At 42.9% G+C, this 20290-nt stretch overlaps 1 protein-coding gene and 1 pseudogene across 1 annotated transcript in view; one reads left to right on the forward strand and one right to left on the reverse strand.

Moving 5' to 3' along the window:
- Positions 1 to 20290, reverse strand: part of LOC123768556 (zinc finger protein 99-like) — a 213586-nt pseudogene that overhangs the window by 29664 nt on the left and 163632 nt on the right.
- LOC123768457 (frizzled-4) overlaps positions 8366 to 20290 on the forward strand; it is a 79086-nt gene continuing 67161 nt past the window's right edge. Inside the window, exon 1 of the mRNA XM_045759010.2 lies at positions 8366 to 9613. Coding sequence (XP_045614966.1) covers positions 8664 to 9613 — 950 coding nt within the window. The 5' untranslated portion in view covers positions 8366 to 8663. The remainder of the gene's footprint in view (positions 9614 to 20290) is intronic.

Here is a 20290-nt window from a genome sequence, read left to right on the forward strand (position 1 = left end):
GAACAGTTTAGCATCTGAGGGAGGGAGGGAGGGAGTTTGAATACTGTGGGGGCAAGAGTTGCGCCACAGCGCCAGGGGCCATGTTGGAATGCCTATCAGATGATGGTGTCTGTGAGTAATTTCGAACATGGTGGTGTTTGTGCAGTGTTCGGTGTGAGCGTTCGGTGTGAGTGTACAACATCAGAGGGTGCTGATCAGCCAGCTACTCATCGTACGCAACAAATGAGATTTTAAGATTGAATTTATTTGATGATAGTCTTATTGGCGCTTTAGTGTCCAAAGTAATGTTTTAAAATGGTATACAGCCCATGTTCAACTTTGCGCATCCCTAATTTATAATGATATAATTTGACGTCAGCCACTTTCAAGCTATTAACTATTTTTTTGTAAATTTTGGGAGGAGCTATTATGACCTTTCATATGCAAGGTAAAAAAAAAGTATGAATGTCAGAGCTTAGGAAATACAACTGTAGTTGATTAGTTGACAGCAGCGAAGTTACTGTCCTAAGAGTAGAACGTCCCGATTTTCAGTGTGGACGAAAACTTTACTTACCTGGTTAATACTTCTCAACTATTCCTGTACACCAAATGTGGTTCGATACACTCCTCCGTGGATCCAACTCCATCAACACGTGTAAACTTATATCCTTCTATTCATGTAATGGAGGATCCAGAGTGATACATATGGTGACCTCTGGATCATCTGTGACTTGCTTCGTGACCTTGCTGGCTTAGCACTGTCTTGTGGTAATTGTTTCCTTTCCACTCACAGTAGAGGACTTGCAGCCTGGTCATCACAGTAGGGGGGGATGGTAGCCAGGTCATCACTGTAGAGGAATGTATGTTGGTTAGCATCCTAATAGCAATTCAGTCTGCGAGTGAGTGCTCAATACATATAATATAATTATATTAATAATATAGTGTATTTTATATTATATTTGATTATATATATATATATTATATAATATACTGTATACATTTATAATATAAAAGAAGAAAATGTATACATTCTGGTTACAATTGTATAAGTGAATGGCCACGTTTGTGGCAGAAAATAAGCTTAAAAAAAGCTACAAACCAGACATGACAAGGCTGATCTCATCGAGACCTTTAAAATACTCAACAAATTTGATGTTATTAATCTGGACCACTTCTTGAAAAGTTTACTATAACTCACGAGCGGCAACAACTTCAAGCTCAACAAGCCAAAATGTAGAATAGAAAACAGGAGATTCTTTTTCACCCACAGGGTAATAAATCCTTTGAATCACTTACTTGCTTAAGTCATAAATGACAAGACAGTACTCCAGTTTAAAATTCATCTGGAAAATATTATTAAGAATTTACTTTCTCATGCATACAAAACGTGGATATTTGTGAGCTATTTTCATGGTACTCTGTATTTTGTACGTTGTGGACCATAATGTGCAAAATGAGACGTAGTAGCTGAAAGGCTGGGTTGGACTATGATGGCTGAGGTGTTAAGTCTGGACAGCGCTACGCCTTCAACAGCACACGCAAAACAACGACTGTCATTAAGCAAAACACGGCAAATTGCAACAGAGTTGGGTTAGGATTGTTTTAAAAAGTGAACAGCGATGACGTGTTGTATACTTCTCTCGGGTCTTAGACCCCACTCGTAAAGTGAGGGAAAGCATTAAAGGCAGCATGTGGGCAGGGCAGTCAGCGCTATTACATTAGCGACTTCCATGCTTGACTACTACAATTATCATTTGCTAACCAACTTGGTTGTAAAAACAACGACCAGTTTCTAAGTCCTTGAACCAGAGGGAGATAACAATATTAGGCTGGCAGGGAAGTCGTATCTACCAGCCCGTGTCGTGTTAGCGATATGCTCTCCGAGTGGCTGGTATTGCCAGCTCTTTGTGGCCAGTAAGTCCAACTTTCCGTCAGTATATCGAAGCTTTTTGAATGACACGTCAAACTGGTCAGTACGTCAAGTTCTCTGCCAAAAAAAAAAATCAAGTTTTCTGGCCAAGAAATCAACCAATTTGACCAAGAAGTCAAGTGGACAAATATACGACAAATCTTCAAGGACTGATAAGACGCCATACTCCAGATATCAGTCAACAACCAAGACTCAGCCCAGCAGACAATACCCAGAGCAACAAAAAAAGAAAGAAAGAAAGAAAGAAAGAAAGAAAGAAAGAAAGAAAGAAAGAAAAAAAGAGAAAGAGAGAGAGAGAGAGAGAGAGAGAGAGAGAGAGAGAGAGAGAGAGAGAGAGAGAGAGAGAGAGAGAGAGAGAGAGAGAATGAATGACACGCGAACATATATTATATATATATATATATATATATATATATATATATATATATATATATATATATATATATATATATATATATATATATATATATTGGTGTATACTGGCAGCAGGTTTTCTTTCAAACATGTTTCATTGAATATGACCGCATATTCTGTATTTATTGCATAATAGACAAAACCCAAGATTCAAGAAGATTACAAATTCTTGAGGCAATTCACATAAGAATAGAGCGACCTACCATGAACACCCAAATCACGGAACTATTTACTCTACCCACCATGAGAGTAAGGACAAGACAAGAACATATCGATGGCAACACAGAAGACAATGTCCAACATAACAGGCCAATTACACTGGATTAATCTTTGTGTTTGGATAGGAGATGCCTCGTATGGGCCAATAAGCCTTCTGCAGCCCCTATGTTTATCCCTTATGTATCCCCCCATGTTTTCACCTTCATTGTATTATCACCTGACCTAATGCGGGTATAAAATCAACTAGTATTGTAAGATCTGTTCACTTGAGAATGAACCATGGAGTTCCAAACGTCGTGCAAATTATACAAATAAGTGTAATACACTCTATAGTAAATCACTTCTTTTCTTCACCTTAAAAGTACGAAAATGAGTTTTGGAGAACTCCTATTTCAATTAAGCCCTGATGCTAAGAAAATAGTTAGAGGGATAGAAGCCCTAAACCAGAAAATAATAAATACAGAATATGCGGTCATATTCAATGAAACATATATATATATATATATATATATATATATATATATATATATATATATATATATATATATATATATATATATATATATATATATATTATATACACACAAAAAGCAGAAAAAACTTGCAAATGGTCACTCCCAGCAGGGCGAAAAAAACAATGAGAATAAAACAGCCTCAGTAGCCAAACGGTACCCACCTTGACCATATTGGGCAGGGGCAGATTATCTCCAAGTTTATGGAGCTTGTTTGAGTTTTTTGTCGCTAGGTGGGTTATTTTTTTCCCCCCTTCTAGCGAGATATTTAGCGAAGATTGTGTTCGGGCGCCGACGGACGGTGTTAAAGGGAAGGATATACGGCCGAGTAGGGCCAAGCTGGTGACGAGGCTTGCTTGGTGAGGCTACTGAATACTCTTGTATTGTTATTTGTAATATAACAATTACAATTATTATTATTATTATTTTAATTTAAGAATTTTTTATATTTTTTCAATTCCTGGAAATATAATTGCTTTTATTACTATTTTCATTAGTATTATTAATATTATGGTATATGTCAATAACCGCTAAACACTTTGTTTTATGTTCAAGATGAAGCTTTTTAATGCACAATGAAATCACAAGAACATGATATATCAATAGAAAATAATAAAAGTCAATATAATAGTATTGAACTCTCGTCCCTGGACTCCCCAGGAACACGCATGACCTCAATATATTATCTTGAAGTATCTTAAGTTTCAAGCCAAGAATTCGAGGAGTTCTCCAGGCATTGAACTGAAACCTGTCAGAACAACAGTGAGAAGACGACAACAACAAAGATTAAAACAACAGCACAATAAAGCTTCCAAGGTATCCATACTAGGGATACTTAATTAGTACAGAAATAAAATATAGGTGGATAGATCTATTATTATTAATGTTGTCATTATTATTGGCATAGGGGGAAGGAAAACCCTGATTCCCAAAATAGGGGTATGGCCGCAAGGCAGCGGAGGTTTAGAAAGGCTTCAGGAGCCTACCTCGAGGAAAAATCCGAAGTTGGAGCCTCTAAGGCAGTCCGTTGTCGACTTCGACCTCGCTCTGGCAGCTCCTGCGACGGTGCTGGAACCATGTGTATTAGCATTTGCCTTTCCATTGGATAATTTCAGCAACGTGGAGAGGGGGGGGGACCTACTGCATGGGTAACAGCTTCTTATCGACCTACCCAGGCTTTGCGCCCTGGAGAGCAACCAGAGTGCAACTCCATTGTCTGCAGAGACTGAAGGATGCCTACTACTATTATTGGCATCATCTCAATGATTCTACTAACCAGAGAAAAATAGGAAATCGTGGCACGAACCTTCATAATAGAGAGGTTATTCATAAATAAGGCTATCTTCATACCTGGCTATATTGATACCTGGCTCTCTACTAAGTGACTAATATTCACAAACAAAAAGTATGCTTTCTTTAGTTGGGGGCAAGAAACCTGTCGGGCTTATCGAGGTCCGCCAAGACCAACTCCCCCCCCCCCCCAGGATGCACTGACCACTGACAGTAATATTTTCGTGTGTAATATATTAATATTACACACTACAGTTTCTCTCTTGTAATGCTAACTTGTCCTCACGCCACGCCCGTAATGAGGCTGTGGCTAGGACTTATAACGAGGACCTTGCTTCATAACTTGTAAATTGCTCGCAACTCAGACGACCAATCGGTCGAGATCCTCCGCAACGTAAATGATTTACATCTGCAGTAGGCTACGTAGGGCGGGGAAGACCCGGAATCAAAGTAAACAAAGTTGGAGGTGTGGGGGAGAAAGGGGGATGTGACGTCACACCAAGTGGCACAAGAACAGACCTTTGGTGGAGGGATGTTCATGGAGGGGGCGGGGAGAGCCTTGGGGTTATAGGGTTAGGGGAGGGGGGTTGAGGGTTAGGGGAGGAAGTGGGTTACGCAAGTGTTGGGTTGAGGCTTACTGCCACACACTGTAGCTTCATAGACAACAGAACAGCTAAGCCCAGTATCGGCAGCGTCTTGGGTGATATAATCGAAATGAAAAGTGGAATACCACAAGGAAGTTGCCCTTCACCCATACTTTTCAACACACACTATATTATATAATATATATATATATATATATATATATATATATATATATATATATATATATATATATATATATAATATATATATATACTGCTCCAACCCCAACATGGAAATTACATCACATACATTGATGATGTTACTCAAATAATATACCAATCTCGTCTCCCAGTACTTATTATTTTCAAGGGTAGTAACTGGGAAAACTAAGTCTCGTTGAACACAATATTTAAAACATTACAGCATGTGAAAAAACATTGGGCACGTTTCCTTTCACCCAATTCCACTTTTCATCCAGCTGTTAAATAGATAACCTGTCATCCGTACAGGCATCCTGTTCCCATCAACGGGAATTATATTTATAACATTGCATTTTGTTAATAAATTTTACAAATTCTTGGATTGGTTTCCATGTAAGTGAACACCAGCAAAAGGAAAGTGACAGGTGTCAAGGGAATTTGAAAAAAATACTGTAGGAGAAAAGTTTTCCTTTATCTCAGCTGCCAGGGATCTTAGGTGAGCAAGTTCCTTCTTATGGAACTTTACGCTTATGACGAATTTCCTAACATTGTGACCAAAAGATCAGCGGCAAAAGTGTGGCTTTTCGATCACTAATCTAAGTTCTGTCCAAAGCTACTTTACCGCCAAAGCAGGGAGCCGGTGACTGAGCGGATAGAACACTGGACGCGTGATCCTGGGTTCGATCCCGGGCGCCGGCGAGAAACAATGGGCAGAGTTTCTTTCACCTTGATGCCCCTGTTACCTAGCAGTAAATAGATATCTGGGAGTTAGTCAGCTGTCGCGGGCTGCTTCCTGGGGGTGGAGGCCTGGACGAGGACCGGGCCGCGGGGACACTAAGCTCCGAAATCATCTCAAGATAAGATAACCGCTGAAACAACAGTCCGTCCTCCTAAGATATCCCAACGTCAAGAAAACGGTTAATTTAAAGTGTAACCTACCCAAGTCCTAACCTACCAGAGGACCCAAAACAGAAAAACGGGACAGTACGTCACGTTCACCAGCCGCTTCCATTTTCTAGTACGACAATTGTTGGCCTTCTGTAACGCATACGTGCGAAAAGCGACGTTCTTAGTAGGAGGACAATTTGGAAGTGATCTCTTCGTAATGGGGCTCCTGTTGCCCTTCCATGGCACTCCTATGATAACTCCGAAGCCTAGGAGGATGAGTTTGCTACACCTTACAAAGTTACACCTTCGAGGACAATACATCCTGCACCTCCAGTGATCACAAATGAAGGTGGTCTTCCTGTTCGATTTTTTCCCCCCTTCTTCGCTTCCCGTTCCCGCCTTCTGTCCACCCACGAAAAACCTCATACAGAGAAATGAACAAATCCACAAGGGCCGTGACGAGGATTCGAACCTGCGTCCGGGAGCATCCCAGACACTACCTTAATCGACTGAGCTACGACAGAGTTAAAAGGGTTGAAACCGAAGTTCTACTGAACTTACTGGATCCCGTAGCCTCTCCGAGGCACAAACCAGGCTTTTACATACAGAGAATCCTAATCCCATGGTAATTATTTTACGAAAACAAGAGCCGAGGTGGTGGGTATATATTATTGATAGAGCAGATCATATGGCCCCAACCCCAGGTATAAATAGAATTATTGTCACTGTACGCAGCCGCTAAACATTGATATATTGAACACATTTTTATGCTGCTAGGTTCTCATTAAGTTCTAAAGGCAAGCGAGCGAACGAGTGTGGCAACTTCATGTTTTTTGACGCATCCTAATACACACTAAACGTGACCGTGTATGTTACATTGATGGTTGTCCGGTTTGTAGTAAATAAAAGGTATGCATACAATAATGTATTACCCACATGAAGAGGGTTCAGGGGGGAGACCCCAGGGAACAGGGAACGTGCACCGTAATATTAAACACGGATTACACACTACCCACACTTATTGGAATATATTTCTCATCCGGGTACACTTATTTTGTATTTATTTCTCATCCGGGAACCTCAGCTAGTCATCAAAGAAGGTTAGAACAAATCAAGATCAAGGCACGTTAGTTGGTAATACCTTCCCACACTTGGCTCACGAGCCAAGTTAGTTGACAACACCTAACCCTTACTTGGCTCAAGAGCCATGTTAGTTGACAACACCTTCCCCATACTTGGCTCACGAGTCAAGTTAGTTGACAATACCTTCCCACACTTGGCTCACGAGCCACATTTTTAATAGAAATTTTTCGCGATGTTTACTAGTAAATCCATTATAAACATGTACAGTACACGAACGTATCTTGGTAAAAATAAAATAAAGTGCATATTTTTATTAAGTTGCAAGTGTTGTCGCAACTTAGGGAATGTGTACGAAAATATTGAACTTAAAAGTTTCAAACAAGAGAAATAGTTTACATAATCATCTAAAATCTCTTATGAGACTTAATCTTCCACAAATAACATGCAATACTTATATTAGTAAATCTTTAACTTGGAAGAAAGATCATTGTTTTTCTCAACAACACTACTAAGGCATATAGCATTAACATTTCATCTAATAATTTTCTTAAGCTGAATGTCTCACCACCAGCAATTAAGCAAGGAAAGGGTTTCCTCTGGTTTAAGAGAGGTTCCGACCATCCATCAGGCTGTGATCTCTCCATGTGTTATTCATCAACACACAGAGCTCTTAGCTTTAATTGCGGCTATAAATTACGGTTTGAGTGGTAAAATGATGCAATAATTCATCTTATATCTCAAGTAAATATTGACTCCTCTGATACCAACACCTTTACGACTACGAGCTGGGTATAATCAGAACTGCATTTTAAAAGACTTGACACAAGAATGCAGTTTCCAGGCGCTAGAGACAGTTAAAGTGCGATTGAGTGAACTTTTATTTACATTGTGATGCAGCGTCCACTCGCGCTGATTATGCGAAATTTGCACGACTGAGAATGCCAAGTTTGCATAGCACGCTCACTTAACTGGCCTCTACACTCGTCCGAAACTATTATCTACGCCTTTGACTTCCAAAAATCAAACCATTTAGTCCTAACTACTGCTTTGAATCAAAAACATACTTAATCTACAAGCCTCTGATACGTAGGAGAATCAAGCCCCAAACGTTAAAATTGTTAGCGTGTTCATTAAATATATCTTAAGTTGATCATGAGGCAGAAAAAGGCGAGGAGTGATGCTAGGGGTGTGAGACGAGAGAGCGCGACCAATGGGGAGGCTGTGTGGCGCGAGGGGGGCGGGGCCTCCCGTCTCTCCCCGCTGCCAACACTACATTCATTGTATTTGCCAACTGGCCGCCGCGGGGGGAAGCTGTGCGTCCGCGCCTCTCCACACTCGTGTGATTGCTGTGTTCTTCGGGGGTTTGTGTGATGCAGAGTGCTGCAGTGTAAAGCCGAGACCTGGACTCCGGAGTGAGATGTGAGAGGCAGAGTGTTACGTGGTGCAGGCCCGCGACGGGGAGCGCTAGATTGTGGAAAGGACATGATGTTACTGGCGGGGCAGGAGTGAGCCAACACGGGTCGGTGGGCCTCCTTCAGATGCTCAGATAACAGCGGCTCCAGCATGGCGGGGTCCACCAACGCCCTCGTATGGATACTTGTGGGCGTGTGGGCGGCCTGTGCGTCGAGGGTGTGGGCGGACTACCCGGTGCTCCTGTCGCAGGACCACCCAGGAGGGCCGCGGCGGTGCGAGACCATTCGCATCGCCGCCTGCCGGGAGGTCGGGTACAACCTCACCTCCATGCCCAACCTTGTGGGCACCGAGCTCCAGAAGGACGCAGAGTCGCGCCTCAACTCCTTCAAGCCCCTCATACAGTACGGGTGTTCCTCGCAGCTCCAGTTCTTCCTGTGCTCCATCTACACGCCCATGTGCACGCCACAGGTACCCACGCCCATCGGGCCTTGCAGGGACCTGTGCGAGACGGTGAGGAACCGCTGCGCCCCGGTCATGGCAGAGCTGGGCTACCCGTGGCCCCACTTCCTCAACTGCTCCAGGTTTCCTCCAGAAAATAACGAAGATCACATGTGCATGGAGGGCCCTGGGGAGAAGATGCCGCCCCACTCCCCACCTACAACCTCAACACGCCCGCAACCGCCCCGAAGATGTAGTCAATACGCCCACGCCCACAAGTACCGGTATATCAACGCGACGGGCACGTGCGCGCCTCTATGCCAAGCCAATATATCTTTTAACAGCAGCGACAAGTCGTTCGCTGGGGTGTGGATGGCCATCTGGGCGGTGGTGTGCTTCGCTGTCACCCTCTTCACCGTCCTCTCCTTCCTGCTTGACGCCGCCGCCTTCAGGTACCCGGAGCGGGCGGCTGTCCACCTGGCGCTCTGCTACAACCTGGTGGCCGTGGGGTACCTGGTGCGGCTGGTGGCAGGTGCAGGTCGCGTTACCTGCCACGCCGACCCGGAGGTGGGCGTGGTGGCCGTCACTGAAGGGGCACTACATACCACCTGCGCCCTCGTCTTCCTCCTCCTCTACTACTTCAGCACCGCTGCCTCAGTCTGGTGAGTTGACCCCCTCTGCGAACACCCCCTTCCGTGTGAGAGGTGTTAGGGCCTCTCAGTATTATTTAATGCTCTCGCTTCATGCAGGTCGGCGTTCAATCCCCGACCGTCCAAGTGGTTGGGCACCATTCCTTCCCCACCGTCCCATCCCAAATCCTTATCCTGACCCCTTCCCAGTGCTATATAGTCGTGATGGCTTGTCGCTTTCCCCTGATAGTTCCCTTCCATTCTAGCTGTCAAGTATACTTTAATTCTAAATAAGAGTTCAAGACTATAGTGAACTTATTTCATGAACACACAAGTTCATCATTCATGGTAGACTGACATGATCTTGATCTGTATATTCCCAACAAGGCTTGTATATCTTACCAACAGTTATAAAGAGTGTTATACACACGCCAAAATGCATATTTAACGAAACCCAGAAGACTAGGTTTTTAGAACAGAAAGTTTTAGATATCTTTAGATATAGAAGGTTTTAAGAAGAAACAGCTTCTAGGTTTCGTTAAATATGCATATGGACGTGTTTTGCGTTTTATTGAAACACGAGTGGCGTGAGTACAACATTCTTAGAATGTTATTCAGTGTCTCGTACGTGAATATTCTCAGCTAACCTGTCAGATTCGACTCACAATGGGTTGGCTTAAGTCTGCTTGTTCCATAACATTGTTAGCATACAAAACTGATATGTTAGGTAAAGGGAATATTTGTGTTTTGTAAAAAAAAAAAAAAAAAATCCACCTAAATTAGTTAACATTTAAATAGGAAAAAGAGGACTTTCACCTTTTTATGTAGAATATCCACATAATAACGTAAGCTGTACCTTGGCACTAGTAAGTTGTCGGTGTAACATTTTCACAAGTTGGAATAAGTTATAGTTGCTGTTTGGTAACGTTGACAAGGGCTGGGGAGATCCGTAGAAGCAGTTATCTTGAGATGATTTTGGGGCTTTTTAGTGTCCCCGCGGCCCGGTCCTCGACCAGGCCTCCACCCCCAGGAAGCAGCCCGTGACAGCTGACTAACACCCAGGTACCTATTTTACTGCTAGGTAACAGGGGCACAGGGTGAAAGAAACTGCCCATTAGTTCTCGCCGGCGCCTGGGATCGAACCCGGGACCACAGGATCACAAGTCCAGCGTGCTGTCCGCTCGGCCGACCGGCTCGGCCGACCCGGCAGTGATGAAGGTTCAAACTATGCGGCTAGTGTTCTCACGCACACGCGTCTAGCGACTAGACCACGGCATGATACAAGAATTGCAACCTGGAGTTCTTCTGAACACACAAGGCTTTCCTACGGATTTTCTCATTGATGCAGTTACGTTAGTGTGATTATTCTGTGTATTGTAAGGGCTGGGGTTGAAGGGTAGTCGGGCTCTACGGGTACAGACCAGGAGGCTTGGTCGAGGACCGGGCCGCGGGGACATTGAGCCTCGAAATCATCGCAAGGTAACCGCTCGGGGTAGCGTACGAATTCTGAGGGGTAACGTAGACAGGGGCTAGAGGATAGCACAGACGGGCTAGAGGGGTAGCACAGACGGGCTAGAGGGTAGCACAGACGGGCCAGAGGGTAGCACAGACGGGCTAGAGGGGTAGCACAGACGGGCTAGAGGGGTAGCACAGACGGGCTAGAGGGGTAGCACAGACGGGCTAGAGGAGTAGCACAGACGGGCTAGAGGGGTAGCACAGACGGGCTAGAGGGTAGCACAGACGGGCCAGAGGGTAGCACAGACGGGCTAGAGGGTAGCACAGACGGGCTAGAGGGTAGCACAGACGGGTTAGAGGGTAGCACAGACGGGCTAGAGGGTAGCACAGACGGGCTAGAGGGTAGCACAGACGAGCTAGAGGGTAGCACAGACGGGCTAGAGGGTAGCACAGACGAGCTAGAGGGTAGCACAGACGGGCTAGAGGGTAGTACAGCCGGCTAGAGGATAGCACAGACGGGCTAGAGGGTAGCACAGACGGGCTAGAGGGGTAGCACAGACGGGCTAGAGGGTAGCACAGACGGGCTCGGGGGAGGGGGGGGACGTAAACAGGGACTTTGGGGGTAAATACTCACCAGTCAGTATCAGGGGTATCCTACTTAATGGTGGGGGGTTGTTAGTCCCACGTTAGTATCAGGGACTATCTAATCAGAAGCTGAAGAAACGTAGGTAGTAGTTGGTATATTGTAGTCAATAGCTTTGAGTAATATTGACAATAGCTGAGGGTATTGTAAGCAAGATCTGTGTTATTAGCTTAGCCAGTACTTGGTGTTATTTAAGCAGTGGTCATGGCAGCATAATCAGTAGCCAGGCAACGTTATCATTTATCTTGGATAATGTTTTCAGTAGCTATGGTAACGAAAGCATTACCCGGGGGGGTCACTTAAAAGTGTCTCTGATAACAGCTAGGAGCTAATAGGAACTCGATCGAGCACAAGACGGAGGAAAATCGTCAATATTTGGGATAAGATTTTGTCGGTAACCGAATCGGATGCTTATTTGTTACAGTTGTACAAATCTTTACAATTATTGATGGACTGAACAAGTGTATATCATTAACAAACAAAAATAATAGTTTTACACATAAAATTAATAACTTAGTAACTTTACACAAAATTAATAACTTAGTAACTTTACACAAAATTAATAACTTAGTAACTTTACACAAAATTAATAACTTAGTAACTGGGCCATCCTAACTATATCTGACTCACCGCAGATGTAAATCGTCTTGTAGAGAGAATAACAAAACTAATTAGGCCATCGTAATTATTAGATGCGATAACTTATCCAGTAACAATGATAATGTGCGCTTTGGTGGACTCTGGCCCGTAGTGGAAGCGTTTGTAAGTTGCGCAGTATAAATGGAAAATTTCAACATAACATTATACCATAATAGGCTCGTCAACGTCGCCATAATCAACCAATACCTTGCGTTAATTCCATGGGGGAGGGAGGGGGTCAAGGTCTCCCAGAATCATTAGCACAATTAGAAAACAGGGTAAACATTAGAGGCCCCACAGCTCTTCAGTCTCCTTCCAATAAATTCAAGAAATGTTGCTGGAACAACAGTGTAAAGCCTTCAAGAGAGAATGGACAATTTCTTCGACAAGCCTGATTATGGCTTATGGATTATGACGGGGTGAGAATAGCTTGAGCTACCTCATCCCTTTGTGTGTATTTTATTTCAATAAACTTATTTTAATTTCAATTCGAGCTACGAAGACAAACAGCCTCACAGACCATGCCATCCCCAGGAAAAGCTGGCCAGTATATCTACCATGAGTATACCTCGAGTTGGTTTCGGGGCTTAGCGTCCCCGCGGCCCGGTCATCGCCCTGGCCTCCTCGTTGCTGGACTGGTCAACCAGGCTGTTGGACGCGGCTGCTCGCAGCCTGACGTACGAATCAGACAGACAGACCAGACTAGACATTATTATCAACATCTTTATTGACCAAAATTAATTAAAAAAATTCTGAGGAATTCAATTAGGTGGCAGAAGTACTACTCTTGAAATCGTCAATAGGTTAGCGTCGTCATTAGCCAAGGTAGACTAACTAGTAACTAGTTTAATGTCACCACTAGTCGAGGTAAATCAAATTAGTTATTTTCAAATATTTCTTTCCGGATTGGTTCTTTTCTAACAATAACAATCTACAATATCATTAGGAACATGAATTACCGAGCCTGACCTCAGGCCGGGCTCATGAACTCCCGAAATTCTCTCCAGGTATGCTCCAGGTATACCGACTTAGCTTGGGTTAGGTAAGTTAGGTTTGATCAAATTTCTATGTTAGTTTTGGATCAAAGTAAATGAAATTAAAATCATATGTAATGTAATGGAAAGCTATCACTCACAAATGTTTTATGCATTTGCGAAGTCACAGAACACGTAACTTCACAAATGGGTAAAGCACCGCATTCTTGTGTGTATTGCATATAACACAATGTATACTGTATATAGTAATAGTTAAACAATACAAAAATGCTTCAAAGGCTTCAATTGCTCAACTGTTAAGTGGTATTTGTTGTCCAATTTCACAGCATGTTGTTTTCTCATTGTCTTAAGTACGTGTATCAGAGACCTCTAAGGAATACAGGATTGTATGTATATAATGTAACCAGTTTATGTCCGGGTGGGCAGTGTTGACAATAGAAATGAACAAACACACGATGACTAGGGCAAATATAAGCAATAAATTGGTATTTTTTTCGTCATGATTCATCGCATTGTGACAGAGGGTGGACTGAAATAAACTTAGTTTCCTTGCTAGCGCTTTTATTTCATACTGTCGTAGGTGTAAAATTACTAAAGTCCTAGAAAGAAACTGTGCACTACTCAGAAAAGGTAAATCATCAAAAGAGGTATTTGTTGGAAAACTAACGATATGCCTACTAACGCTGTCAGGACCTGATTGCTAGAGTTTGCTTTGGCTGCTACCTGTTAATATACTGTACGTGATGAAATAACTAGCAGTATTGCTTACAATCTTAATATGCTGCTCGAAAAGGTAAACAAACTGGAAGCCTTTAGATTTACATTAGACAAGTTTGGGCTTCGGTACTTACAAGAAAAAAATAGGGGAAGGGAGGCTTAGGCGGAAACCGGGCCGCGGAGATGTTGATATCCGGAACCAACAAAAAAGTAATCAACAGGTACGAAGGGGGGGGGGGGGTAATATAGCAAACAATAATTTTGTTTTCTTGCTAGACTGAAGCCGTTGGATCAAATTACATGACGGTCATGAGAAGATTATAACATTACCACAATTAAAATGTAGCCTATACGAATATATGCTACAATATTCTGAAATGAATGTGTGTGTATCACTAGTTGTTTGAAGCAGCATATTCTGACAGTAATAGGCTAGGCTAGGAAAGCGTTCATCAATAACAACATGAATTTCTCAAAGGTATGAAACTGCTAAGGTATGCACTACCATTTTTTTCCGGAATACGATCAACCAGTCTTTTTACGGACCGTTTTAGGGACACTGAATAACCTCATTGATTCCAGTACCTGACCTAAAGCCTACTGTAAATCCCAACGTACAATGGACACACATGTATTGTCATGGGTCACCTCGAGTCGACATGAATACCGTAGAATATTATTCGAAATTGTCATAATATTCCTTCGGGAGTGAGAGGTCCGGCAAACACCTTCTAAACCCCTGTGACCCTCACATTCATCACCTGTGACCACCTTCACTACTTACCCTATGGCAAGTAACGGTTTAATAAGTACAGCAAGACAGAACTACATAATCATCTAGGCCCTAAGGCTTTTCAATACCCTCCTCTTTAATATGGGAATAAACAACAAACTTCCTAGACGGAACTTTATGCAGTCCTACAAACCGTTCCTTGGAATTGAACTGCAACCAGCAACAGCCACCCGGGAGGTAACCCCAGGAACCAGCCACACAAAATAGACAACAGCCCCTACCATCTTGCAAGTCACAATCCGGAGCAACTTCATTTGATCAGGTAGGTGAGGTGGCCCTCGTGGACCTTGGCGCGTCTGGAGCTGAACCCAGCAACCGGGTAGCCCAGAGCCCCTTTGAAAATAGCTTTTAGCTAGAGGGTAAAAAAAAGTACAGTACGAAGGGGGGGGGGGAACGTGTAACAGTACAGTACTGTTATTTTTAGCCTGTCAGTTTTTTATTATTATTATAATTTTGTTAAGATGCACGTTAGTTTGTCATTGACAATTTGCGCTCCTTTTATCATTACATTAAAAATATAATTTATTTTATCTGTAATTACTTTCTCATTACAGATAAACGAATTATGGTAAAAAAATCACTTCAATATATATATGTTGATGGTGACAGTAGGCATCGACTTGAACAAATTTGTATTAATTGAATTTTGGAACAATTCAAAGCTAGCCTATCATCCTGCCCTAACATCATTTTTAAAGAAAAAATAGAAAGAGGTCTAGTGCACACGCATCTTGAAATAAGAGTTCCAAAAAAAATCAGCCTAATGTCACTTGATCATCATAGTTTAAGTCCTGGAGGGTTCACGAGTTTTAATTTTCACTTTCAACTTAAGAGACCACACCTGACTGACACAACAAAAGAACTCTGACATCTCCTATTACAGATGGCTGGAAGGTGATGGTGGTGGAAGTGGAGGGTGGGGGGGAGGTTAAGATCCAGTGCAAACCCCGGGTCCCGAGTGTGGATGCTGTAGGCAGTAACAACTTCATTGGTTACACAAGATGGCCATTAGTGAAAACCAAGTCATTGTAACTTATCTGGTCGGCAGATATATGTGTACCACTTGACTAGCGGATGGAGTTAATTACCCTGCGGTATGTTGTGATCCAGCCCAGAATGTAAATAAGGAATTTTTGGGATGCGCGCCTCAGAAGCGAAAGGGTCCAGCGGGGCAGGAGAAGGCTAGCTAGAGGTTAGATACTGGCCGATGGTACTGATTGAGCTGTGGGAGAAGAGTAGAAAATGAGTGCGGAGAGGCCAGGGACATGGTAGTGGAGGATGAGGTATGGGAGTGAAGGGTGGGAGATGCGAGCAGAGGGTGTAGTGTAGGGAGCACACGGTAGTGGTTGGGAGTAAAGGGTGAATATGGGGAATATAAATAAGGTAAAGGAATAGGGAGCAGTGTGTGTGTGTGGGGTGTAAAGAACAAAGGGTAGGAAAATAGGGAGCAGAAGATGGGGATGGATAACAGGTTCTAAAGAGATTGTAAGCAGGGGTTAGAGAAATAGGAACAGAGGGTTGTGGGGGTGGGGAGGTGGGGCGTGTTGAAGTAGCGGGTATCTCAACGCTGTTGTCTCCGGCCAGCACGCCCTAATATGGAGACCAAGTTCAAGTGTGCACAGTTTCCTTGGCCTAACCTGTCTTACACCCACTCTACCTGCCCACCCTACCACGCCTGGAAGTTGACCCACCTTGCCTGCCCACCCCAACATGCCAGAGCTGGCCCACCTTGCCTGCCGAACCCACTAATACTGTCTGATAGCTCTCCCAGCCTTCCCCCCCCCCCCTAGACACACACACACACACACAGTTAATTTAATTTTAATTATCAATATTTGTTATTCGTGCGTTGAAGATGTAATCGCACTGTAGATCATTATTAACGATACGAATAGTAACATTAGTATTACTACTGCTGCAGTTGCTACTAGTAGGCTACTGTTGCAATTGGGACAACGACAGCTAGTGCTAATTTTGTTTTTGACCCGAGGAGAATGTTCATTGGGCAGCGCCACTCATCCCGTGAGTGAACATATCGCCATAGTAGCATGTACAACACTCCCAATAGGAAGAAAACCCGCTGGGTTGTTCACCCTGTACTAGTACTGCTTTTTCTGCTGCTGCAGTTGCTAAGTCTATGTTTTTTCCCTAAAATTGTAAGTTTTATTTATATATTTAGTTTTAAACTTTTATCTTAGTTCATTGCAAGAAGCGACGAAGAAGTCATGAAAATGCTGGAAGAAACCGAAGCCCGTGTTAATGTCAGTGTACTCGCCTAAGTGAGCTGCGGCTCTTTTGGTCCCGCTTCTCAACCTTCAATTAACAAGTTTGCAGGTTGCCGAATCAATTGGGATCATGAGAACGACAAAATGTAACCTACTGTGCTAAAATTTAGCGCATAGTATGAAGCCCAGAGGTGACAAATGAGACCAAAAACGCTATCAGTGAAATTGAATGAAACACAAATGTTTGTTTTATAAAAAACTCAACGCAAAAAGCACTTTGAGTATTGGGCACTTGCATAAGGGTGACGAGACATTTACCGACGACAACAAAGAAGTTATTGAAAATCTAAAGGCACAGTACGAACATGTTTTCAGTCAACTCATAAATATAGTGAACACTTTAAATTAATTCATCAACGTGACACCCACCTGAATTCACATTTCAGATAACACCTAAACTCCACTGGACTTTGAAGTACTCATAACCAGCATGCTTCTGCACCCCGCCCCAGACATTGTATATTCATCAAAATTAAAAAATAATAATAATAATAATCAGGGCCACTAGCCTAGTCACCGTATGGTGACAAAGCCTAGATATCGGTGCCCTCCATGAGACACTTAAGGCAGCTTAAATAACACCTCTTCATAAATAGTCAAGAAATCAAATTTAACAAAATTACAGACTGATAACATAAACATCGCACACTATAAATATTTTGGAGAGAGTGCCGAGAAGAAAGCCTACAAAACACATCCGAATTGCGACTACAAAATCCTGGCTAACATGGGTTTATATCAGGACGTTCCTGTCTCTCTTATCTGTTATACCGTCATGACATGATCTTCGATTCTAAAGACATGCAGAACGCCAATGTGCAGACTTTGCGGAATCTTAACAAATACACCCACGGTGTAATGACATAAAATGCGCACGAAAGGAATAAATAATAAAAATAGGAAGATGGGGTCTTTGAATTTAACATGGAGAATGGGCAGAGTACATTTACTACTAGAATTAATTCAGCAAAATGCCCAAAATATTTTGAATTTTATTTTGAACGATGAAACTGTATTCTTAGACGAGAAATACATCACTTTGAAAATATTTTAGGAACTAATCTAGTTCCAAATCTACAAAATTATTGTTGCTCTCTGAATTTAGTAGATGGGTGACAATACCTTGAGTTAAAACTCAGTAAATATTCTATCTACTCCCTGGACGAGCCATCTACCTACTATATAAATAAAAAACTTACAAGTTGTGTACAGCAATGATACACGTTTTCAATAAGCAACACTCTTTTAGTAGTTGTACGAGTTTTCTGTATATCTTGTCAATAGGCTTCGAACGAGTCTCAAACTACACCCAACAGGAAACCACCACAAATAAAACAAACACTTGTTTTGAACGTAATTAAGACAAACATTTTAACACACACACGCAAACGTTAATACCAGTAAATATAGTGGATATACTCTACACAAATTTATAAACAATTATGCTAGTTTAAATGTTTTACCAGTGCACTTTCTGATATACATGAAAGCACTCTGTTTCTCCATTTGTCTTGTGGTTTCTCAAGTATTTTTGTGGCATATATATATATATTAGTCTTATATTTATACAACACAATATAATTGTGGATTAAGACGCTCACGCCACGCAACTTGGAAGTGAGATGTGTACGCAATAGATGAAGTTGGAGGGGAGGGGAAACTTTAGCGAGGGTGTGGGGTGTGAGAGTCCATATTCGGCGAGGATTAGTGTGGCATCTTGACATTCTAAGGATGGTAAGCTGGGTATGGTAAAGGACGAGGAAGGGAGGGAGGTATGATGTTAAGGGTGACACTAATGTTATGGGCGTGTAGTATTAGTGTGGGAGAGTGCATCGGGGGGTGGGTGGGTAGGTAGGTAGGTGGGTAGGTAGGTAGGTAGGTAGGTCGGTCGGTCGGTCGGTCGGTCGGTCGGTCGGTCGGTCGGTCGGTCGGTCGGTCTCGGTCTCGGTCTCGGTCTCTCTCTCTGTCTGTCTCTCTCTGTCTCTCTCTCTCTCTCTCTCTCTCTCTCTCTCTCTCTCTCTCTCTCTCTCTCTCTCTCTCTCTCTCTCTCTCTCTCTCTCTCTCTCTCTGTCCCAGCTATACTCACCTAGTTGTGCTTGCGGGGGGGTTGAGTTTTGTTTCTTAGGTCCCGCCTCTCAACTGGTGTACAGGTTCCTGAGCCTACTGGGCTCTATCATATCTACACTTGAAACTGTGTATGGAGTCAGCCTCCACCACATCACTGCCTAATGCATTCCATCTGTTAACTACTCTGACACTGAAAAAATCATTCTAACGTCCCTGTGGCTCATTTGGGTACTCAGTTTCCACCTGTGCCCCCCCCCCTTGTTCGCGTACCACCCGTGTTAAACAATTTTTTATCTACCCTGTCGATTCCTCTTAGAATTTTGTAGGTAGTGATCTCCTAGAATTTTGTAGGTAGTGATCATATCTCCCCGAGCTCTCCTATCTTTCTGCACACGTACCTGTGTGTGGGCGCTCGCCCTTTAGGGGTTCTGAGGGAGTTTGGTGAACACATGTTTTGGTAGTGGATTTTGACTGGTGATTATGTTATGCGAGTAGTTGTAGTTGTGTAATAATGGTAATGATAGTGTGGGGTGACTGTACTGGTGGTGGTGGTGGTGGTTGGAGGTAGCAAAACGTGTAGCAAGAGCCATTCAGCTAGTACTGAGGTTAGTGTAGGCAAGCAACAGCCTAATTGCTGTCCTTATCACATCTTTACAAAACATATATTGGTAGTATGCTTAGGCTATCTACATATATTGCCTTGGCTCAATTCTGATTTAGGAACTCAATCTGAATAGCCTAGTACATATTTCGTTTATTTACCTTGGTTGCCAGGGGGTTGGTGCTTAGCGAAGGAAACCGGTTGTTGCGACAAGTCTGAGGAAACCAAAGCAGTATTGCCTTCACCCCTGAATATTAATTCCCTGGCAGCTAGCTCGCCTGAATGTTGATGCCATGTTCTCTCGGCCATCGTCTTGTGTTGCTGGGTGTCCTCACTACCTCTTTAGTCCCCCACTCGGCCTAGGCTTCCTCTACTGCTCTTATTACACTTGCCAATTTTACCAACATTGTTCACTTCCTATTTCTATACACTGTACGTGTTTTTAATTCATGCTTCTGCTACTCTATGCTTCTTGCTTCCATCACTTCTATCATTGATTTCCTGCTTCTATTGGC

The sequence above is a fragment of the Procambarus clarkii genome, chromosome 35 (assembly GCF_040958095.1).
Source record: "Procambarus clarkii isolate CNS0578487 chromosome 35, FALCON_Pclarkii_2.0, whole genome shotgun sequence".
In the NCBI taxonomy this organism is placed as follows: domain Eukaryota; kingdom Metazoa; phylum Arthropoda; class Malacostraca; order Decapoda; family Cambaridae; genus Procambarus; species Procambarus clarkii.